The sequence below is a fragment of the Macaca nemestrina genome, chromosome 12, assembly GCF_043159975.1.
Source record: "Macaca nemestrina isolate mMacNem1 chromosome 12, mMacNem.hap1, whole genome shotgun sequence".
NCBI lineage: Eukaryota > Metazoa > Chordata > Mammalia > Primates > Cercopithecidae > Macaca > Macaca nemestrina.
This window is the reverse complement of record NC_092136.1, coordinates 110176104-110201284: the sequence shown is the minus strand read 5'-3', so window position 1 is coordinate 110201284 and position 25181 is coordinate 110176104. Positions and strand designations below refer to the sequence as shown.

The window sequence follows — 25181 nt, the reverse complement described above, 5'->3', positions numbered from 1 at the left end:
AATGGACTGTTTTCTTCTGAGTTGTAGATAATCTCTATGGCTTTCAGGACGTTAAATGCTTTTTAAAAAATTTATTTGTGAAAAGTTTAAGTCAACTAGGACTGACTGCAGGTAAATTTGTGAAGTGAGCACTCTTCAGTTTTGAGCCTTAGGTCATTTTAGATGCTTTGGCATCAAATAACAGAAAATTCTCCAATTGGTTTAAACAATGAGGAAATTTAATGTCATTTTTTTCTTAATTTTTTTTTTTTTAAAAACAGGGTCTTCCTCCATTACCCAAGCTGGCGTGCAGTGGTGCTATTACAGCTCACTACAGCCTTGACCTCCTGGGCTCAAGTGATCCTTTAAGTTCCTCCCACCTCAGCCTCCCTAGTAGCTGCCACCAGAGGTGTGTGCCACCGTGCCCAGCTTTTTTTTTTTTTTTTTTTTTTCGAGACAGGGTCTCCCTCTGTTGCCCAGGCTGGAATGCAGTGGCGTGATCTCAGCTCACTGCAACTTCCGCCTCCGAGGTTTAAGTGATTCTCCTGCCTCACCTTCTGTAGTAGGTGGGATTTAAGGCACAAGCCACCAGGCCCAGCTAATTTTTCTATTTTCAATAGAGACAGAGTTTTACCATTTTGGCCAGGCTGGTCTCAAACTCTTGACCTCAGGTGATCTGCCCGCCTTGGCCCTCCCAGAGTGCTGGGATTACAGGTGTGAACCATCGTGCCCAGACAACAACTAATTTTTAAAAAAACCTTTTTGTAGAGATGGGGTATCCTTATGTTGCTCAAGCTGGTCTCTAATTCCTGGGCTCAAATGATCATCTACCTGGGACTTCCTGCCTTGGACTTTTGGCCTCCCAAAGTGCTGGGATTATAGGTGTGAGCCACCATGCTTGGCCAGAATTTATCTTACATGCTAAAAGTCCAGAGGTTCAAGAATGGTTAAATAATGACATCAAGAACTCCTCTTTCCAACTCTCTTCCCTGTGATTTTTCCCCATTAACTTCATACTAAGACTGCCCTTCCCCGTATCAATTTGGCTGCTGCAAAGGAGCCAGGAGCAGTGCTGTGGACCGGTAGTCCCAGCTACTCAGCATGCTGAGGTTGGGGGAATCACTTGAGCCTGGGAGGTCAAGCCTACAGTGAGCCCCTTGTCCCAATCTGGCTGCTGCATCCCATCCAGACAGAGCAATATCCAAAGGAGTAAGAGGAACTGTTTCTAGAAACCCCCAAGCAGATGTCTTCTGAGTCTCATTGGCCAGGATTGGGGCACATTCCATATCTAACCAGTCAACTGGCAAGGGTAATGGAATTGCTCTTTCTTGCAACTCTGTTCCCAGTAGATTCTTTACTTCTTTTTTCTTTTTCCTTCCTGCCTCCGTCCCTCCCTCTTTCCCTGTCTCCCTGCTTCTCTCCCTCACTGTCACCTCTCTGCTGCTAGAGTGCGGTCTCATGATCGTAGCTCCCTGCCACAAACTCCAGGGCTTTGAACTCTACGGTTCAGGCAGTCCTCCCACCTCAGCCTCTGGAGTAGCTAAGACTACATGTGCATACCATCATGCTTGGCTGATTTTTATTGTTTTTAGAGATACGGTTTCACTGTGTTGCCCAGGCTAGTCTCAGACTTCTGACCTCAGGTGATCCTCCTGCCTCAGCCTCCTAAAGTGCAAGCAACCGCACCCAGCCCCGTTATTTTCATTATTCATCTATATTACATGTCTTTGGTTCTTTTTTACCCCCATCCAAAGTCATATCCGAAATTGATCCGTTACAGATAGTCATATGTAGTGAGCTCATATCTTTCTAGGTACCAACTTCAGTTAAATTATGAAAGGAAAAGTGTTGATTCCTGTTAAAATACTTGGCAAATTGTGGTCCATGGGCTAAACCCAGCCTATTCCCTGCTTTTGTAAATAAAGTTTTATTTGAACACATCATAGCTTACTTGTTTACATATTATCTATGACTGCTTTCCTGCTACAACAGTAGAATGGTTTCAACAGAGACTGTATGTATGGCTTACAAAGTCTATAATGTTTACTTAACTGGCCCTTTACAGAAAAAGTTTGCTGACCACTGCTTTAAGGTGTCAGTCATACATTCAGACAGTTATTATATGCCACTACTCTTTGCATTTGAGAATGGAAAGATGAGTAAAATACTGAGGAGTTCTCATGCTAATGGGAATATAGATGTGCCATATTGTATTCATAAAGTGTGTTAAGTGCTTTTTTTTTCTTTTTGATACAGTGTCTCTGTTGCCCGGGCCAGAGTGTAGTGGCTTGATTAAAGCTCACTGTGACCTTGACCTTCCAGGCTGAAGTGATCCCTCCACCTCAGCCTCCCAGGTAACTGGAACTATAGGGGCTTGCCACTGCTCCCGGCTTTTTCATTTTTTGTAGACACGGGGTCTCACCATATTGCCCAGGCTGGTCTTAAACTCCTGGACTCAAGTGATCCTCCTGGCTCAGCCTCCCAAAGTGCTGGGATTACAGGCGTGAGCCACCACACCTTACTTGTTAAGTGTTGTCACAGTAGTGTATATAAATGAATTAATACTCATTGCAGCAGCGTTTTGAGTACAGTCTTCTGTGATGTGAGTTCTGGATGATGTTTCTTGCTTTCTTTTTTTTTTTCTTCTTTGTTTAATCTTCCTGTTGTTTTTGTAAATTGATAATCTTTTTTTTTTTTTTTTGAGATGGAGTCTCGCTGTCTCCCAGGCTGGAGTGCAGTGGCTGGATTTCGGCTCACTGCAAGCTCCGCCTCCCGGGTTCACGCCAGTGTCCTGCCTCAGCCTCCCCAGTAGCTGGGACTACAGACACCTGCCACCATGCCCGGCTAATTTTTTGTATTTTTAGTAGAGACAGGGTTTCGCTGTGTTAGCCAGTATGGTCTCGATCTCCTGACCTCGTGATCCGACCACCTCGGCCTCCCGAAGTGCTGGGATTACAGGCGTGAGCCACTGTGCCCGGCCGATAATCTTTTAATAACCAGAGTGGCTGTGTTTATAAGAAAAAGTCCTGGCGAGTACATGGAATAATGTGGATACATGAATGCAACATTAGGACTCTTGTTTTGTTTTTGAGACAGAGTCTCACTTTATCACCCAGGCTGGAGTGCAGTGACATGATCTCAGCTCATTGCAACCTCTGCCTCCTGGGTTCATGCGATTCAGCTGCCTCAGTGTCCCAAGTGGTTGGGACTACAGATGCGCACCACCACGCAGGTCACCACGCCTGACTCATTTTTGTATTTTTAGTGGAAACGGGGTTTTGCCTTGTTGGCCAGGCTGGTCTTGAACTCCTGACCTCAAGTGATCCACCCACCTTGGCTTCCCAAAGTGCTGAGATTTCTGGTGTGAGCCACCGCACCCAGCTAACATAAGGACTCTGAGTGAAAGGGAGAATGGGAACATAGAAAATCTCAGCTGTGGTTAATTGACTTTAGATCCCTTTGGCTTGGATTAAATTTTCTTAGCCATTGTGAGGACACCTGATAGTTAAGCTGTTTATAAGTTGTAGATTTAGAAAAACTGTAAAAACTTAGTTTGGTTGTTTAGCAAAGTTCGTATATATCACCAGAAAGCTTACTACTTATATCTAATCAACAAGCAGCATGGTAATTACAGTTATTAAGTATATCAGATTATCTGGCCTTTAATTTGATTGTTAACTTAATTGAAATTATTGAAACAGTTTTGGATAGAGATGGTTAAGGCTTGAATTTGGGAGGCCTGGTTGTAAAGAGTTTTTTTTTTTTTTTTTTGAGATAAAGTTTTGCTCTTGTCCAGGCTAGAGTGCAGTGGCACAATCTTGGCTCACCACAGCCTCGGCCTCCCAGATTCGAGTGATTCTCCTGCCTCAGCTTCTCAAGTAGCTGGGATTACAGGCATGCGCCACCACGCTTGGCTAATTTTGTATTTTTAGTAGAGATGGGGTTTCTCCATATTGATCAGGCTGGTCTCAAACTCCTGACCTCAGGTGATCCACTCGCCTCGACCTCCCAAAGTGCTGGGATTGCAGGTGTGAGCCACCGCGCCTGGCTGTAAAGAGCTTTTTTTCTTCCCCATGTTCATGTTGGTTCTCTCTTCTTAGTGATGCTTATTAGCTTGGTCATTTTACAACATAAAAAGAGAGAGGAAACTATTGCCCTTGACACTAATAAGCAGAAAAATTTAAATGAGTATTATGTGTAAGATTAATTCAACAAAATCAACAGACATTTTGAGGCCCAACTGTGAACCAGGCACTGTATCAGTTTTTCTGAAAAGGGCATTAATATCTAGAAAATTAGAAGCTTAATTTTTTTATAGTAATAGAACTGCCATATAGCCTCATTGACTGCATTAGAGAATATTGTCTAATTATAAAGACATGTAAGAAACATATTGACTTTGTTCTCTTTTGAAAATAAGCTATAATATCTGATGTTTCAAAGCACATCAAGGGTAGAATTATTTGTGAGATTTATTTTGTGTTTGCTTCTTTCCCGTTACATAAATGACTTTCATGAACTTATCTTTGTTTTCCCATTTCTAAACATTTTTATGTGAATGTTTAATGTTTTCTTAAGAGTGAAATGAGGAAGTTGAACTGGATTTAGCTTTCTTACCTTTTAGTATTTCATAATTGCAAATGATAGGGTATTATTTTATTTTCTGTTCACCTTAGGAACCATACAGATATGATTTTGCTTTTTAAATGTACAAAATTCTTGGAAGAGATTCTAAATTCAGTGTAAAACTTTGGTGTTAATATTGCAGTTCAGCTTTATAAATTTTAGAAATTTGCTATGCGGCCGGGCGCGGTGGCTCAAGCCTGTAATCCCAGCACTTTGGGAGGCCGAGACGGGCGGATCACGAGGTCAGGAGATCGAGACCATCCTGGCTGACACGGTGAAACCCCGTCTCTACTTTAAAAAATACAAAAAACTAGCCGGGCGAGGTGGCGGCGCCTGTAGTCCCAGCTACTCGGGAGGCTGAGGCAGGAGAATGGCGTGAACCCGGGAGGCGGAGCTTGCAGTGAGCTGAGATCCGGCCACTGCACTCCAGCCTGGGCGGCAGAGCGAGACTCCGTCTCAAAAAAAAAAAAAAAAGAAATTTGCTATGCATTTTCAGTAACATGTATATTACTCAAATGTTGAATATTTCATTTCCTTGAAAATGTCTTTAAACCAGAAATCATTTCTACATGAGCAAGACTTAATATCTTATTTAAAACTGCCTCTCACCCTTACAGGAATTCCACTTACAGAGATGATCATACCAGTTGTTAATGTGCACTTAAAACATCTTTAGAGGTAGTCTCTTGACCTGATAACAATAGAGGAGAGAGCTTTAGTAGCCTACTTCTTGAAAAGCCCTAGTAATTGTTTGGTGTGAACTTGTCTAGAATGGTATCTGAGAAAAGTAGAGTAAGATAATCAAAAGAGCCCAAGACTAGGATTTAAATGAACTTCTGTCTTTGTTAAGTAGCCCCCTGACATTGAACAAGTCATTTATCTGAATCTTAATTTCTTTGTTAGAAGAATGAGAGAAACACCTGTCTTGGGCAGGAAAGGGAAGGGCAGTTATAGTGAAGATTAGGAAATATAGGCAGAATGGAGAGTGAACATTCTACAAATGCTCCCTGTATTCACTACCCTTCTTGCTTTTGGCCTTATTTCTTTACTTGCAAGATGGAGCTAAAAATTCTTGTCTTCTTTGCTTCACTTAGGGAAGACATGGCGTTATATAGATAAAAGTGCATTATTATTTGTTATTAAATTTATTAACACTGAGCTAACAGCATAATAATCATAGTTCTTTGTGTATTAAAGGCTTTAAACCTGGGTACCTATGACCTTGAATGGGGAAAAAGTTGCATCTTTATTTTTACATTTTCTTCTATTATTAATATAGACAACATTAACATTAGCAGTACAGTACCAGAGACTGTGTCTGTTTTTTAATTTAATTTTTGTTTTTTATAGCGATGGGATCTCACTCTGTTGCCCAGGCTGGAGTGCAGTGGCACCATCACTCCTGGGTTCAAGTGACCCTTTGGAATAGCTGGGACTACACATGCACATCACCACACGCAGCTAATTTTTTTGTTTCTTGTAGATTGCCCAGACTGGTTTTGAACTCCCGGCCCCAAGCCATCCTCCTGCCTTGGTCTCCCAAGGTGTTGAGATTACAGGCATGAGCCACCACACCCAGCCCAGAGACTGTTTCTAATAGAAACAGTAGATACTTTTGTAATACGTTAAAGCTGTTAAAATAACTTACTTAAAGTATTAAAAAAGAAGTATATATATTAGTGTGTTTTTTATGTTTTGATAATTATATTCCAGTGTAATTCGTTTCTTTTGTAATTTTCTGTATTTTGTGCATGTATTTTATGCATTTAAAAATACTTTTCTTGGAAAGAGTTCATAGGCTTCACCAGCAGGGCCCATGCGGGAAAAATAAAATGATTAAGAACTTCTTTAGTAGATTCCATTATTGTGTTGATTGGACTGCCAGAGTTGCCTTATTCAGTTTATATTGTTTGTTGTGCTGCTTTCTCCCAGTAAATTGGCAGAGGAGTTCTCTTGGAATATTTTGGTCTCTGGAGAGATCACAATTATGTTCAGAGGTCATTTGTAAGTCTGAAAAGGCAAAAAAAATTAAAATAATTAAAATTAGGCTTAGGAAAAAGAGTATCTCAAAAGTAAAATCAGGCAATCTGCTATGAATTATTGATGCTTCAGTGCAGGCACTGCATGGACTAGACTTTATAACACCTGTTTTACCACCTGACAGGTGGGAGTCTTGTGCTACTGACTTAACAGAGCTCAATGTGTTAAGCGTGAGGCTATTTTTCCATTGTATTAGGTAGAAAGGAGACTGTTTGAGGGTTACCCTCAGAGTTAAAAGACAAAGGAGAGAATGTTTATTGTGGCTATTTTGTCTCTAATGTGTGGCAATGTGTTTGAGTACTTATTCATGTGAGTGGTTTTCTCGAAATGGGAGACGTTTGCTGGCTGGCAGCACCTCTCACGACTTGCTGGGTTTGTTGCTGCCATGACTGCACTTTTATTGCTTTTGGAGGAGTAGGTATGGAAAAGAGCACAATATATTGCTTTTGGAGGAGTAGGTATGGAAAAGAGCACAATATATTGCTTTTGGAGGAGTAGGTATGGAAAAGAGCGCAATATATTGCTTTAGGAGGAGTAGGTATGGAAAAGAGGCAGGGCAAGACCACTTTAAGACATTTAAGAGTGGGAGAAAATTAAGAATTTAATTTAATTGGTTTAATTAAGTTTAAACCAATAAACTTGCAGATTAAAATTAAGAGAATTAAGAGTGGGGAGGAGGGAGTAAATTTTTATTTTTATGAGGGAAGAGTGGAAGTGTACAAATATTTGATATATAAATATGTCTTTGATATATAATGGTTTAGGCAACTTATTATTTATTATTATTTTTATGCTTTTTTTAATAGAGGAAAGGAAAGATTTGAAAGACCAGGTTTTGTTTCAAGTTAGAGATGGAACCCCAGGATATGCATCTAGGTTTCTTTGTTTTCCATGTGACATTTTATGAAATTATGTATTCTGCTACTAATAGATGCCAGTTTCAATTAAAAGCATACTAATATATTCATAGACTAGAAATGTCTTTTTTTTTTTTTTTTTGAGACGAAGTCTCACTCTGTTGCCCGGGTTGGAGTGTAGCGGTGTGATCTCAGCTCACTGCAGCCTCTGCCTCCCGGATTCAAGCGATTCTCCTGCCTCAGCCTTCTGAGTAGCAGGGACTGCCGGCATGTGCCATCATGTTCGGCCAATTTTTTATTTTTACTAGAAACAGGGTTTCATCATGTTGCCCAGGCTGGTCTCGAACTCCTGACCTCAAGTGATCCACCTGCTTCAGCCTCCCAAAGTGCTGGGATTACAGGCATGAGCCACCATGCCTAGCCAGAAATGTCTCATTGAGGTTAAACAATATTCTCTTTTTCTTTTGAGATGAAGTCTCATACTATCACCCAGGCTGGATTGCAGTGGCACGATCTTGGTTCACTGCAGCCCCCGCCTCTCAGGTTCACGCGATTCTCCTACCTCAGCCTCTCGAGTAGCTGAGATTATAGGCACACACCACACCCAGCTGATTTTTTGTACTTTTAGTAGAGATGGGGTTTCACTGTGTTGGCCAGACTGGTCTCGAACTCGTGATCTGCCTGCCTCAGCCTCCCAAAGTGCTGGTATTACAGACTTGAGCCACCGCGCCCGGCAACAATATTCTCTTGATATAAATATTTTCCATTAATAACTAAATTGGTATAAAAACTTAGGTTTTAATAGCATTTGTACATAGCTTTGTCCTGAAAAATTTAAGGTAGAATTTTTACATCTGTGTGTTATATATATAAGCTAATACAAAATATGTATAAGCAATTTCATGAAATATGTTTTTGAAATTCTAATCTCTGATTTTTAAAATTAGAAACTTAACAAAACTCTGTTAAGTACTAAGTGTGTACCCAGACAACCCTTTTTAATAATACCTGTGTTGTTCCGTGTTGATGGATGGGTAGTTACATATTCTGCCTTTCCACTTTACCTTACCTAAATGTTCACAGAGTTTGTTTTAATAATACCAACAAACAAACAAAAAAATCTCCCACAAGCCCGGAGTAGTCCATAATGTTATCAAATAGCGTCGACATTACTTTGGTTATTGTAATCACTGGCTATTGTAAAGATTGCTGCTGTGAATATCTTGATACAGATTACTTTCTTTTATGTTTAGTTTGGGGGAAGAAATATCTTCTGGGAGATTTATTACAAAAGCAGAATTTCATATTGAAAAAAGCTGTGTAGCTTTCGTTATGTATTCTCTACTTTATAGAAATGTGGAGCCAATATATGGTGATACCTACAATACTTATCTACTTGTTTGCCAACATTGTTCGTCAACCTTGCCATGAATAATTAATATTTATTTTGCTGGTTTAATGAGTATATCATTGGTAAAACACTTGTAGTTTTAATCAGTAGAACATCTGTGTGTTTTTTTAACATAAGGTTTGTTGGCGAAGTTTCTTATTGAACTGTTTACGGAGTGGAATCTGAGCAATGTCTTTATATGTTTAACCATTTGATTACTTTGCATAACAGCTTTATTATACTGTTGCAGATTTTTCTAATGTTTTTTATTTTGGTATTTATTTTACCTATGTAGAGATTTAAAATAAAATATATTTATCTTTTTTATTATAACCTATATATCTTTCTTAGTCATATTATGTTATTCTTCCAAAACTGGAATTTTTTTCAAGTATCTTTTTTTTTTTTAAATTATTTTTTAAAAAACATAGAGACGGGGTCTTGCTATGTTTTCCAGGCTGGTCTTGAACTCCTGGGCTCAAGCAGCCCACCTGTCTCAGGCTCTCAAAGTGCTGGGTTTGCAGGTATGAGCCACTGCTCCTGCTTTCTTTTTGAGAAAAATATTAAGTTACTTACATTTTATTAAATGACATTGTGAAGTTATGGGTCCAACTTTAGTTTACTTATTTAGAATAATTCTGTTTTTTCATTGTAAGAAATTAGTTTTTTAGGCCAGGCGCCGTGGCTCATATCTGTGAGCATCTTGGGAGGCTGAGGCAGGCGGATTACCTGTTGTCAAGAGTTTAAGACCAGTCTGGGCAACATAGTGAAACCCCGTCCCTACTAAAAATACAAAAATTAGCCAGACGTAGTGGTGCACGCCTGTAATCCCAGCTACTTGGGAGGCTGAGGCAGGAGAATCGCTTGAACCTGGGAGGCGGAGGTTGCATTGAGCCAAGATCGCACCACTGCACTCCAGCCTGGGTGACAGAACGAGACTCCATATCCAAAAAAAAGAAATTAGTTTATTACAAAACCTCTACATTTTCATTTACAAGTTTACAGATTTCATTTTAATTCTTCGAGCCTGTTAATATTTTAGAATATAAACATTCTGGTCTTTTCATTCATTCCTTTTTTTAAAAAAAAGTGATGGTATTCTATGGAATTTTTTTTTTTAATGTTTTATTTTTTAGATTTTAGACAGAGTCCTGCCCTGTTGCCCAGGCTGGATTGTAGTGGCGTGATCATAACTCACTGCAGCTTCAAACTTCTGGGCTCAAGTGATCTTTCTGCCTTAGCCTCTTGAGTAGCTAGGACTACATGTGTGCTCCACTATGCCTGCTTTATTTTTATTTTTTGTAGAGACACTGTCTCTCTTTGTTGCCCAAGCTGGTCTTGAACTCCTGCCCTCAAGTGATCCTCCTGCCTTGACCTCCCAAAGTGCTGGAATTACAGGTGTCAGCCACCATGCCTGGCTACTATGGATGGTTTTATTACCTGTCTTTATACTTAGTGGTTTGTGAATATCTTCCTATGTCATTTAGTATTTTTCTATAACATTTTGATGGGCTGCATTGTGAGCTTGTGGATCCTAAGATACACCATGATTGACCTAGCTAAACTCCCAGTTTTACATATAGTTTTATAAATTGTACTATAATTAGTCTTTGTAGTTGTAGCATTGTACATATTTGTTAATATTTTCTTCAGGTATATTTCTACAAATGAAATTAGTTAGCAGTCTTTTCCTATCAAAAAAGAGGAAGACAGGCTAATACATTGTAGAGCTCTGGATGCTGGGTGTCAAAAGACTTGTAGTTTGGCCATTTATTGCTCATGTAACTTAGGACAAACCATTTTGGCTTGGGATAAAACTTTTAGTGATCATATTACTGATTGAAACAAATGCTTATGTAATCTAAACTACTATGATTCAAAAAATGGCCAAAGTTTTGATGCAGACACACGTCTTATATATGTGTGAAGAATTTAAATAAAATTGTTCTATGAAATATGAGATGAAGCAATTTTGCTGAACCAATAGGTTATAGCTCATTTTTTGTTTGTTTTTTGAGACGGGATCTTGCTCTCTCACCCAGGCTGGAGTGCTTTGGTGATCTTAGCTCACTTCAACCTGCACTTTCCAGGCTCAAGCAATCCTTCCATTACCATGCCTGGCTAGTTTTTTGTTGTTGTTGTTTGTTTGTTTGTTTTTTGGTAGAGATGGGGTTTTGCCCTGTTGCCTAGGCTCCTCGCAGACTCCTGGGCTCAGGTGATCCTCCCACTTCTCAAATTGCTAGAATTACACACGTGAGCTATTGCACCTGGCCTGGAGGCTATTTTAATCAAGACCTGAGATGATGAGACCTGAACTAAGGCAGTAATAGTAGTTGGGATGAAAAAAGGGTATAGAATTTAAAAATTGTACTGAAATACATTTAGGTTCATGAAGGTAGGTGAGTGTAGATGGGAATAAGCTAGGAAATGATAAGAATTAAGAAATGAGGGGTTTATACCTCCAACAGAATTTCATTGTCTAGTGGTTCATGCCTGTAATCATAGCACTTTGGGAGGACCAGGCTGGCGGATCACTTGAGCTCAGTTTGAGACCAGCCTGGCCAACATGATGACACCCTTTCTCTACTAAAAATACAAGTATTAGCTGGGTGTGTTGGTGGATATCTGTAATCCCAGCTGCAGAGGCTGAAGCAGGGGAATCGCTTGAACCCCGGAGGCAGAGGTTGCAGTGAGCTAAGATTGCTCCACTGCGACCTCTGCACTCCAGCCTGGGCGACAGAGCGAGACTCCATCTCAAAAAAAAAGAAAAAAATCTCGGGAGGAAGTTTCCTCTGAAGAGGTTTATTGGTAATCAATTACTTGTGATTGAGTAGAATTTGGGAAGTGGCCTTACCTAAATTTCATTTTTATTATAACTTACAGAGAATTTCTCTTTTATTAGTTATGGCATCTTTTCTTTTCTTTTTTTTTTGGAAACACAGTCTTGCTCTGTCGCCCAGGCTGGAGTGCAGTGGGACGATCTCAGCTCACTGCAACCTCCACCTTCCGGGTTCAAGTGATTCTCCTGCCTCAGCCTCCTGAGTAGATGGGATTACAGGCACCTGCCACCATGCCCAGCTAATTTTTGTATTTCTGGTATAGATGAGGTTTCACCATGTTGGCCAGGCTGGTCTCAAACTCCTGACCTCAAATGATCCTCCTGCCTCGGCCTCCCAAAGTGCTGGGATTACAGGCATGAGCCACCATGCCCAGCCTTAGTTATGGCATTTTAAACAGCAATCAGTAACTTTTTTTGTTTGTTTATTTGTTTGTTTTTAAGATAGGACCTTGCTCTGTTGCCCAGGCCAGAGTGCAGTGGTATGATCACTGCTCACTGCAGCTTCAGCCACCTGGGCTTAAGCAGTCCTCTCACCTTGGCCTCCCAAACTACTGGGATTACAGGTCCCAAAGTGTTGGGATTACCAATGTGAGCCGCCGTGTCTAGCTGAATGCAGGTTGTTAGTGTGCAGAGTTTTGCCTGTTTCATACACATTGGGTGAATAAGCTATTCATATTTTTCTTTATTCATATTTTCAAACTTACAAGAAGAAAAAATAAGCCAGGTGCGGTGGCTCATGCCTGTAATCCTAGCACTTTGGGAGGCACAGTTGGGAGGACTGCTTGAGGCCAGGAGTTTGAGACAGCCTGAGCAACATAGGGCAACCCTGCCTCTACGAAAAAGTAAAATAAAAAAAACTAGCTGGGCATGGTCGCATGTGCTCATGATCCTAGCTACTCGGGAGCCCAAGGCAGGAGGATTACTTGAACCTGGGAGGCTTAGGCTGCAGTGAGCTGTGATGTCACCACTGTACTCCAGCCTGAATGTCAGAATGAGACCCTGTCTTTAAAAAAATAAAAATTAGTTTCTTCCATTTTTTTACAGATTACATTAATCAGAATTTCCTTTTATTTTTGGAAGTACAGAAAAAAAAACATTGAAAAAGTGTTCTTAAGCTCTTCAGAATCTGAATCCATCTGTCCTCACTTTTATTGTTCCTTTCTCTAACATCTTGGATACAGAGATGAGCCTGACTCAGAGAGCGAGCTTCTGGGCCCTAAGCAATGATGTTTCCTTGTTCTTTGTTGTCTGTAATTAAATTAAAACTTCTAGGTAGATCAGTGTGTTTATACCAAGTTATCTGAGATGTGCGGTATTTTTAATCTTGGATTTTAGTCTTTTTAGGGAATGTGCAATGCTAGTAGAAGACATTGAAAATTAGAATGAAATCACTCCTTGTTACTTTAAATCCACCTTTTCAAATATTTTTATTTATATCTTACACAAATTATAGTTAAAACAGAAACCTTATATAAAAAGATAATACATTATGCTTTTTTTTTTAACAGAAAGTGACAACATAATTCATAGAAGTGAAGAATTTTTAAAGAAGGTAACAAAAAGAGAAAGAAAATGCCAAAACCAGTAAGTGTATTTTATTACATTTGACAGTATCTACATAATAAGATATCATTAAATTCGTTTTGGAACAAGGCAAAGAATGTTGGTAGAGTTGTTGGAAGAAAAAGGCACTGATATTACTGTTGTTTTTAAATTAATGTGACCAGAGCGTAGTATTATGTGGTCATGAGTTCTAAGGTCAAACTAAGTTCTTACCTTGGTTCTGCCACTAATCTGGGTGACTTTTGTTAATTTAGCTCAATCTATCCAATTTTTAATTTCCTTACATATAAAATGGGAATATAATTAGTTACCCAAGGGAGTATGGTAAGGGTTAGAAGAATCTGATATATATATTTAGTGCCCAGTAAATGGTAACATTGTTAAATGGGAGGAAGTAATGAGAGGTCAGAAAGATCTATGAATTTTAGTTTTCTCATAATTCTACTTTAGATGCAATTGATACCCATACTGATACTATATAGTCTTAGATTTTTTTATTTAAGGGTATACTTGTGATTATTTTACTTAGTTTTATAGTTATTTGGTTCTTGACTAAAGTTTATTCCTTTATTCTTAAGGTGTAATTGTTCTTAATCTAATAAAGTAAGTTGTTTTTGTTTTCTGGAATGTTTCTTTTGGCCAATTATAATTTTAAAGAAAGTCATTAGTTATCATTTTTGGGATTTTCTAGCATGGATAACACTTTGGAATGACTGAAAGACTCAGCAGGTCGCAAAGTGTGCTTTGTTAGCGGGAGAGAAGACTTAAGAAAAGGCATACAGATGAAAAAGAAAATTTCCTATTTGCAGATGACATGATTGTTTCTGTAGAAAATCCTCATAAATCTACAAAACAATTACTAGAACCAATAACTGAATTTAGCAAAATTGCCAAATACAAGATTGTATTTAAAAAAATGGCCTTTTTAATATAAAAGTAGTTTAGTTATTTAGTTTGGTTATTAAAAAATATGACATACTTAGTAATAAAGGTACAAATGCTGTACAAGATCTCTACACTGAAAACTAGCTATAAGAAATTAAAGATTTAAATATGTAGAGAACTATAAAATATGTATAGAGATCTTTATAAAGTTGTATTAAGATGTCAGTTCTCCATAAAAGTTTTCATAAATGAAATTCAGTTCCAATCAGTTGACTCCAGGCAGTCTTCTTTGATTAAAATTGACTAGCTGATTCTAAAGTATATTAATATATGGATATGCCAGAATGTGCACAGAATAACTAAAGCAATTAAAAAGAAAAAAAGAAAACTTACACTCCTGGATTTCAAGGTTTATTTTTAAGCCACTAAATAAGACATTGAGGTACTGATGAAAGAATAAATAGATTAATAGAATCAGTGAAATGAAAATACACCAACACACATACATACACATATGTATTCATTAGATTTTTGACAATGCTGTCACACAATTTAATGGAGAACTATAATTATTTTCAACAAATGGTATTGGCACAAAGGGTTATCCGTACAGAAAAACATGAACATTGACTGTTGTCTCACAGTTTACAAACATAAACTCAATGGATTATAGACCTACATGCAAAAGCCCAAACTGTAAAACATCTAGAAGAAAACATAGGAAAAAATCTTTGTGACCTTGGAGTAGGTGAAAATTTTTTATATATTAAAATTTTTAAAATTTTATATAATACACAGAAAATCTGAACCATTTCGAAAAAGTTGGACTTAATCAAAGTTAAAAACTTTTGCTACTGAAAGATAGAAATAAGAACATGGAAAGGCAAGACAATGAGATAAAATAATTTGCCACATAAAGTTCTTTTACGGTTCAATAATAACACAACTCAGAATTTTTTTTTTTGTGGGCAAAATATTTGAGCAGATATTTCACAAAAGAAGCTATATTAAAGACTGGTAGGCCAGGCGTAGTGGCTCACACCTGTAATCCCAGCACTTTGGGAGGCTGAGGTGGGAGGATCACTTGAAGTCGGGTTTGGGACCAGCCTGGCCAACGTGGTGAAACCCCATCTCTACTGAAAGTACAAAAGTTAGCCAGGCATTGTGGCGCGTTCCTGTAGTCCCAGCTACTCGGGAGGCTGAGGCAGGAGAATTGCTTGAACGCAGGAGGCGAAGGTTGCAGTGAGCCAAGATCGCACCACTGCACTCCAGCCTGGGTGACAGAGCGAGACTTGTCTCAAAACAAAACAAAAAAATAACAACAACAAAAAGACTGATAATAATCCAGTGTAGATAAGGATGTGGAGCAGCTGTGACTTTATTGTATTTCTGTTAGGAATGTGAACGTTTACAGCTACTTTGGAAAACTCCTTGCCAGTATAATTGAGTGGAGAGTGTTTATTGTTCCTTAAAGAGTCAAAATTATTATGCGCAGTTGGATATCAGTTGTGTGTTGTCGATTCGTTAAAGATTCTGGAAGTATAGAACTTGCCTTGTGGAGGAAACAACTCTTGAAGCTAGATAAGTTTCAGAATGTGGAAGTTTTTGGATTTTAGAACAATGAATATATAATATATTATGTGCATATGTCATTATATCATGAAACTCCCATCAAGGTCTATGGCGTCACCTCTGAAACATTGATATTTTTATAGTTTAATGGGTGAATAGTCGCTTGAAATGGAATAAATTAATTCACTACAAGTGATAGTCTTGTATCACTTCATGTCAGAGTTTTGCTCAAAATTAACTCATCTTCAGGTGTCAGTGCTTTTAAGATGTCAAAATTATGGAATAGGAACTGTGGACCCATATTTACAAGACTCACAAAGCCATAATGATCTAGGAGAAAATATCTGACAAATGAGTAAAGTGATTTATATGGAGCAAATTATAAGCACTTCTTTCAAAAGATTTTGAAAGTCATTAAAGGAGATCTAAGTCAATGTAAAGTGAGAAAACCATAGTCATGTATAGAGTCTGTATTAATAAAAATGTTAATTCTTACCAAAAGATACTGAAGAATTTTGTGTTATTCCAATACTAAATCATAAATGGTGTATTTTGTAAAGTTCACAGTTTTTTTTTTTTTTTTTTTGAGACGGCATCTCGCCCTGTCGCACAGGCTGGAGTACAGTGGCATGATCTCGGCTCACTGCAACCTCCGCCTCCCAGGTTCACGCCATTCTCCTGCCTCAGCCTCCTGAGTAGCTGGGACTGTAGGCGCGCACCACCATGCCTGACTAATTTTTTTGTATTTTTGGTAGAGACAGGGTTTCACCATGTTAGCCAGTATGGTCTCAATCTCCTGACCTCATGATCCGCCCGCCTCAGCCTCCCAAAGTGCTGGGATTACAGGCATGAGCCACTGTGCCCAGCCCAAGTTCACAGTTTTATATGGAGCCAAGAGCAAAGATAATGATCCAAGACTAGTCAAAATAGTTCTGAAGAATAATGGAGACTTGCCCTACCAGGTATCAAGACTTATTTAAAGAAATACTAATTAAGACAATATGATATTAAGAGTAGTTTAATTTACCAGTGGAACAAAATTAGATCCACACTTATGCAGATGCTTGATTTGTGACAGCACAGACTTTGGAGAATAAATAAACTAATTAATAAATGATGTTGGGATTTTTTAAAAAAACCCATATTTTCATTCATATGGAGATTGAAAAATGAAATTGGACCTCTAACATCATAAGCAAAAATCATTGAAAATTATGAAAATCAAAATAGGAAATATATGAATATCCTTATGACTCCTGAGTATGGAAGGATTTCTTTTTTTTTTTATTTTTTTTATTTTTTAGTTTTTTTTTTGAGACGGAGTCTTGCTCTGTTGCCCAGGCTGGAGTGCCGTGGTGCAGTCTCGGCTCACTGCAACCTCTGCCTCCTGGGTTCACGCAGTTCTCCTGCCTTAGCCTCCCGAGTAGCTGGGACTATAGGCGCTCGCCACTACGCCCAGCTAATTTTTTGTATTCTTTAGTAGAGACTGAGTTTCACTGTGTTAGCCAGGATGGTCTCGATCTCCTGACCTCATAATCTGCCTGCCTCGGCCTCCTAAAATGCTGGGATTACAGGTGTGAGCCACCACGCCTGGCCTGTATGGAAGGATTTCTTAAGGACGACAGAAAAAATTGGCCAGGCACAGTGACTGATGCCTGTAATCTCAACACTTTGGGAGGCCGAGGCAGGTGGATCACTTGAGGTCAGGAGTTCGAGACCAGCCTGGCCAGCATGGTGAAACCCCATTTGTACTAAAAATACAAAAAATAGTCGGGCATGGTGGTGCGTACCTGTAATCCCAGCTACTTGGGAGGCTGAGGCAGGAGAATTGCTTGAACCTGGAAGGTGGAGGTTGCAGTGAGCTGAGATCACGTCACTGCACACTAGCCTGGGCGTCAGAGTGTGATGCTGTCTTGGGGAAAAAAAAAGATGGTAAAAAATTGATATCTGTGTGTAAAATATTTATAAGTTCAACATTGAAATTAAGTATGTCAGTTTATCATAAAGGAACGCTATGAAGACAGTAAAATGACAAACCACAATATGGGAGATTCTTTTGTAAGAAATAACTGACAAAGGATCAGTATCAAGAATATATAAAGACTTCCTAAGTAAAAGTAAGAAAAAACAACCCAATAGGTGAATAAGCCATATGTGTGAACATTCAAAGATGAGAATGAGTGGTCAGTTAAACATATTGTATTAGTTTTCCATTGGTCTGTGACAAATTACTACAAATTTAGTGTTATAAAACAGCACCCATGTGTTATCCCATAGTTCTATAGGTTAGGAATCTGGGGTGATGTGACTGAGTTCCCTGCTTCAGAGTCTTATAAGGCTGAAATCAAGGTGTAACTTATTCTGCAACCAGCCAGATAAATTGATTAGCTTAGGTCCTCCTAGATAATCTTCCTGTTCTAAAGTCAGCTGATTAGTAATCTTAAGTACTTCTGTAAAATCCCTTTAATCGTGTAATGCACCATAATCATGAGCATGACACCAGGGGCCATCTTAAAATTCTGTATGCACGTGCCATATACAGAAATGTGTACTTCATCAGCAATCGAGGATCCCACTTTAAGACCATATTGAGATACCATTTTCTGCTAACTGAATTGTCTGATATTAATAAATCTGATAATGCCCACTGTTCCTGGAAATAGAGAACAGCAAGAATTCTTATACAATGCTTACGGGAGTATACGTTGACGCAGTTACATTGTACAGTTCAGCATTATGTGGTAAAAGTAGAAGGTGTGCACACTTTATTACTCAAGAATTCTGACTATATTCTGGAGAAATTCTGACACTCGGAGACATGTACAAGAATGTTTATAGCAGTATTGTTCTTAATAGCCAAAAAATTGGAGACAGTGTTCATTGACAGTAAAATGGGTGAGTAAATTTTTGTTTGGCCACATTCAGACTGTTGCATAGCAGTGAAAATTCTAATGACAAAAGCATCAGGGAATCTTAGAAACATATTGTGAAAAATTAAACTAATATAGTGCAATTTTAGAGAATTTATTGAAGTAGAATACACATACCAAATGGTATGGGGGTCCCAGCCACCCAGGAGGCTGAGGCAGTAGGATCGCTCGAGCCTGGGAGGTTGAGGCTGCAGTGCGCTAGGATTGTGCCACTGAACTCCAACCTAGGCAACGGGAAAAAAGTGTGTAGTTGATGAATTTTCATGAAGTGAATATACCCGTGTAAGCATTGCCCACATCAAGAAAGAAAACTTGATCAACAAATATTGTGCAGTTGTATTACAGCTAAAAATCAAGAAAAATGAAGCTATTTTACATATAGATACATATATTTATGTTAGAAGCATTTTTTTAAAAAAGCAAAGAGAATAACACAAAATTTAGGTTAGTGGTTACCTGTTGGTATTTACAAAGAAGAAATACAGTGATACATGCAACATTATTTACCATTTCTTGTTATTCAGTTGGATGGTAGATTTATGGGTTTCATTTTATTCTTCTTCATTGTTTACATATGATACATGTTTTGTTTATATCATTTCTTAATAAGATACAGTTTTAGAAAAGAAAAAAATAAGATTATTTTAAAGAAGGATTAATCTGTAAGATTTGATTACAGAAGTTATTCCAGGTGAAAGCTAAAACGTGCTGAGGTTGTGATTGTTAGACATATGGGGAAATAACTCTGATTTAGAGTTTTTATAGTGTGAGTTAAAGTTAGAAAGATAAAATGGCACAAGCTGTGTCCTCAGTAAACCTACAGGCTGATGGAAAAAGATACATAAAAACAAATGCAGTAATACATATTAATATAAAATTTTAAATACAGTTGTTACAGAAACAATGTTAGTAGAAATCGCTACAGATTTATACTGGTTAAGGGAAAAGTAAAGATTGTTAGAAAATAGATACAGAAACAACAAAGGAAGTATGGGAAAATTAAAGGAGAAATAATAAAAGATAAAATAATTTAAAAAGCGAAAAAGATGTATTTGGATCACGTGAAGAATTCTAGGTGAAGATGCTATTCTGTGGTAAAAATTATTTTGGTAAGATATGTTAAGTTTTTGAGATATTAGAAAGGTATTTACACAATAAAATTATTATTTAAAATAGAGTTTGGAGCTAGGCATGGTGGCACATGCCTGTGCTCCTAGCTACTTGGTAGATTGAGGTGGGAGTATAGACTTGGCGTCCAGGAGATCAAGGTTGCATTGTGCCATGATTGCACGCATGAATGGCCACTGCACTCCAGCCTGAGCACAACGTGGAGATCCTGTCTCTAAAAACAACAAAAAAATAGAGTCTAGCAAATAAAGCACTGTAGATAAATGCTTTCCTAAAGTGAAGAATGTATTTACAGTATGAATAAAATGAAATCTGATTTTTATGTTGAAAGAAATATGGCATAGTTAATCACATTCAAAGAATTTGGAGTTAGACCTCAATTTAAACACCTGCTTTGCCTTTTTGTTTTCGGAGGCAGGGTCTTGCTCTGTTGTGCAGGCAGACGTTCAGTAGTACAATCATAGCTCACGGCAGCCCTCAAACTCCTAGGCTCAAGTGATCCTCCCAACTCAGCCTCCTGGAAATAACAGGCACATGCCACCACATCCAACTAATTTTTAAATTTTTCGTAGAGACATAGTCTTGCTGTGTTGCCCAGGCTGGTCTCAAACTCCTGGCCTCAAGAGATCCTCCCACCTTGGCCTTCCAGAGTGCTGGGACTAAAGGTGTGAGCCACCATGTCTGGCTCTTGCTCTGCCTTTTAATAAGCATGTGTCCTTAGGTGAATAATGGAAACTCTTTGCATTTCTATAGAAATAAAAGTAATATCTCCTAGTATTATAGCAAGGGCTAAATGAGAGTATGGAAAGCCCATAGCTTAGTGTCCAGTATATGTTAAGTATTCAATAGATATTCCTAAATGAGGACTTTATAAGCTCTTTGTTTTTCAAATAGATTTTCTTATTAGAATAAAACTTTATCAGTTTAATAAAATCATAAAAGTTTTCTCATGCCTAATAACTTCTCTTTTCTACTTATCATTCATTTTATTTTTATTACAGATCAACGTAAGAGTAACTACAATGGATGCTGAGCTGGAATTTGCCATTCAGCCCAATACAACTGGCAAACAACTTTTTGACCAGGTATCATTTAACTGCTTGAAATATGTGACTTTTGACACCATAGTGTGAATGTTGTTGCATATTTTCTCTATTTTTCTGTACTTTTGCTGATAATCCAACAATGTACCACTTCGAATTTTTCGTAGTAGCTATTCAGATATCCCTACTACAGCAGTAGGGATATTCTTTATTCTTTCACATTTCTACATTTGTGGGAGAGGACTTCTTGAAAATAATTTTCAGCAGGCATTTATTTAACCTCTGTGAGAATCATTGTGATGGCGACTAAAAGGGGATTCAAGGATAATCCACAAAGTTGTTGAGTGAAATGAGTAGGAATCCTGGGCAGAAGGAACAGCAGGAGCGAAAGGCATAGGGAATTACAGGTTGAAAGCACCCCTTATCCAAAATGCTTGGGACTAAGATTTAGGATTTTTTTAGATTTTGGAATGTTTGCGTATGTGTAATATCTTGGGGACAGGACCCAAGTCTAAACACAAAATTCATTTATGTTTTGTGTACAGCTTATATACATAGGCTGAAGGTAATTTTATAAAATACTTTAAATAATTTTACGCATGAAATAAAATGTATACTGAGTTTTGACTGCGACCCATCATGTTAGGTCAGGTGTGGAACTTTCCACTTGCAGAGTCATGTTGGTACTGAAGAGGTTTCAGATTTTGCAGCATTTTGGATTTTGGATTTTTGAATTAGGGATGCTCAACCTGTGTAGGCTATATGGAGATCACTAACGACAATTTGGTGTCATAGGTTCATAATGTTTGAGACAAAGGTTGGGATATGGAGGTCAGGTATCCGTTATATTAAGGAACTGGGACTACTCATCTTACCTTTCTTCTCAGTCTTGAGTGCGCATTAGAGTCACCTGTGGAGCTTAAAAAAAGGGCGAGGAGACAGTGCTTGCAAACCCCTTCCAGAGATGCTGATTTAATTGACTGGGCCTACTCTAAATCATCAGTATTTTAAAAAATAAGCTTCCCGGGTAATGTTGTATTGCAATGTAAGCAAGTTTTACTGAGAAAACGAGGTAAAGAGATTGGCCCCAGGGATTAAGTAAGAACATGAGGAAACTATTGCAAAGAGAGAGGAAGGTGGTATATATCATGCATAGCTTGAAACTTAGAGGAGGATAACTTTTACATAAACTTTACATACACTTTTTCTTAGGAGCAAGAGAGCAATAGCCTGTAGTCAGAATAACTTGATCTTAAAGAATGAAAGAGTTTCTAGCATTTCAGCAATAAGTACCACTAGATACCTTGGTTTTGTTAGTTGTCATTCTGTCAAATACAGATTCAAATCTGATGAAATAAAAATTTTAAATTCTGGAAAGTTGTTTCTTCTGACAAATACTATACTTAGTCTCCTGATTTGGTAATTCATAAATTTAAAAGTTCTGATAAGGTCTTTTTGGATGATGAAAGGCTTTTTGTGTGGATGTGCAAATTTTTAAAGCAAAATCATAAAGAGCTAAGTTCACCATACCTTGTGAACCAATCTCCACTTTTTTCTTTTTTCCAAACCACTTTTGTTCTGGTATAATACTCACTTCTGTTGATTCTTCTGTGCCTCCTATTTATGAATATATTGTCTATCTTATTTGAAAAAAATGTGAGTAGAGTTAGCATTTATTGTACTTCATAGCAAATTGAAATGTTATTTATAGTAAGTGAAATGTTTGTGGCAGCCAAAAACTAATCAGCAAGTTATCCTTTTTGGTATTGGGTACTAAGAAATAAAACTTGTTTTTTATTAAGTAGAATTACTTTCACTTGGATACAGGAAAAAGAAACCTCATTTATTATAGGGCAGTAATGTGTGGTGGTTTAGAAGTGTGGGCACTGGAGCCACACTGCCTGCATTAGTTCCAGTTGTAGCTGTTTGACTTTGGACAAATTAATCTCTTTGCCTTATTTTTCTCATTTGTATAATTAGGATGATGATGGTAACATTATTTCTTCAAAGGTTGTGAGAGTTAAATGAAAATCTGTGTAAAGTGCCTAGAACAGTATTTGATGGTTTTATGTATATCTCTTTCTGTTTATATAGATAAATACAGTGTCATGTGCCGCATAATGACATTTCAATGACGGGCCACTTAGGCAACGGTGGTCCCATGAGAGTGTAATACTATATTTTTACTGTACCTTTTCTATGTTTAGATATGTTTAAATACACAAATACTTAACAGTTGTGTTAGAGTTGCTTACAGTATTCAATATAGTAACATGCTGTACAGGTTTGTAGCCTAGGAGCAACAGGCTGTACCATATAGTGTAGGTGCGTAGTAGGCTATACCATTTAGGTTTGTTCAAGTATACTCTATGATGTTCATACGATGATGCAGTTGTCTGACAATGCATTTCTTAGAATGTATCCCCATCGTTAAGCAACCCTCACTGCACACACACACACACACACACACACACACAATTCATATTGTAAATAGTCTAGATTATTATTTATTTCTTTATTAAAAAAATTTTTTTTTTTTTAGATAGGTTCTCACTCCTGTCACCCCAGGCTGGAATGCAGTGGTGTGATCTCGGCTCACTGCAACCTCTGCTTCCCAGACTCAAGCGATCCTCCCACCTCAGCCTCTTGAGTAGCTGGGACTACAGGTGCGCTCCACCATGCCTGGCTAATTTTTTTTTTTTTTTTTTTGTATTTTTGGTAGAGATGGGGTTTCGTCATGTTTCCCAGGCTGGTCTTGAACTCCTGGGCTCAAGTGATCTGCCTGCCTCGGCCTCCCAAAGTGCTGGGGTTACAAGCATGAGCCACTGCCCAGCCTGGTCTAGATTATTGAGTATTGTTATCTGTTATGGACTCTTCTTTGCAGTTCTTTAGTCCCTATTCTATTTCCTGACTGCTTTCCTTGAACTCAAATGCAATGATGAGCTTTCCTTGAACTCAAATGCAAGGATCTAAAAATGCAGACTTTACTTCTGTATGTAGTGTGTGTGGAATGAGCTGGCAGGTTCAGGTCAAGCCGGTAGTAAACTGGGTCCTCTAAAATGAGAGCACATAGCTACATGAGTCCATGTGTAGTAAAGCCCCACGTCTGATTATGATGTTAGATCGAGGCCAGCTGTTCTGTATTTGGGGACTCTGAGTGCTTGAAGTCCTTTGTTTTGCTTCTTGCTGACTCTTCGTGACTGGCCTCCTCCTTTAGCTGCTTCTTGTGAGATTCAAGTGTACAGAGTGTTCATACCCATGTCTTTTTTTTTTTTTTTTTTTTTTTTTGAGACGGAGTATCGCTCTGTCTCCCAGGCTGGAGTGCAGTGGCCGGATCTCAGCTCACTGCAAGCTCCGCCTCCCGGGTTCCCGCCATTCTCCTGCCTCAGCCTCCCGAGTAGCTGGGACTACAGGCGCCCGCCACCTCGCCCGGCTAGTTTTTTTTTGTATTTTTTTTTTTTAGTAGATACGGGGTTTCACCGTGTTAGCCAGGATGGTCTCGATCTCCCGACCTCGTGATCCGCCCGTCTCGGCCTCCCAAAGTGCTGGGATTACAGGCTTGAGCCACCGCGCCCGGCCCCCCATACCCATGTCTTTAAGCTGGACGTGGTGGCTCACGCGTGTAATCCCAGGACTTTGGGAGGCCAAGGTGGGAGGATTACTTGAGGTCAGGAGTTCAAGACCAGCCTGTCCAACACTGCAAAACTCTGTCTCTACTAAAAATACAAACATTAGCTGGGCGTGGTGGTGCGTGCTTGTAGTCCCAGCTACTCAGGAGGCTGAGGTGGGAGAATTGCTGAAACCCGGGAGGTGGAGGTTTCAGTCTGCACTTCAGTTTGGGCAAAAAACAAACTCTATATATATATTATATATGCATTTTTTAAATTTTAAAAAAATGTATGCTTTATAGTGTATTAGCATGATAGACTAACTTGTAAGTGAATATACATATGTTATAGTTATGTGCCCAAGCAGTTTCAGTTCTAAAAGTATGTGATCAAAAGTTTATGGGAGCTCAAAGGATAGCCTCACTAAAGTATATCAATTAAAAAAAAAACATTCTAGGAGCACCTTCTGAAGAAGTAGGGAAGAACCATTGGGGAGATAGGGCGTTTCAGGGAATTTCACAGCTGAGCTCTCTTGTTCCTTGTATTTGTGTAATAGTCTAAAGTTAGTTAAGCTATTATCCCTTGTGCCCACTGTGGTGCATCTCCCTTTTACTTAGCCCCCATTGTGAATCTCACAGAGTGTGGAGGCAGAAGCTGAGCCCAACTGCTTTTTGTTATACTTCTCTCTGCTGCTTTTGACCTGTATATTCCTACTCCTGCC

At 38.5% G+C, this 25181-nt stretch overlaps 1 protein-coding gene across 4 annotated transcripts in view; it reads left to right on the top strand.

Moving 5' to 3' along the window:
* The window catches only part of LOC105493642 (radixin), a 116096-nt gene that overhangs the window by 3885 nt on the left and 87030 nt on the right, over positions 1–25181 (top strand). For 3 of the 4 annotated variants that reach the window (XM_011761458.3, XM_011761457.3, XM_071075568.1), the window contains exons 2-3: positions 13240–13315; positions 20811–20894. In XM_011761458.3, the coding sequence (XP_011759760.1) occupies positions 13304–13315; positions 20811–20894 (96 nt within the window). In that variant the 5' untranslated portion in view covers positions 13240–13303. Of the gene's footprint in view, positions 1–2235; positions 2334–13239; positions 13316–20810; positions 20895–25181 lie in introns of those variants that run through there. The other variant, XM_011761459.3, reaches the window with a different exon arrangement.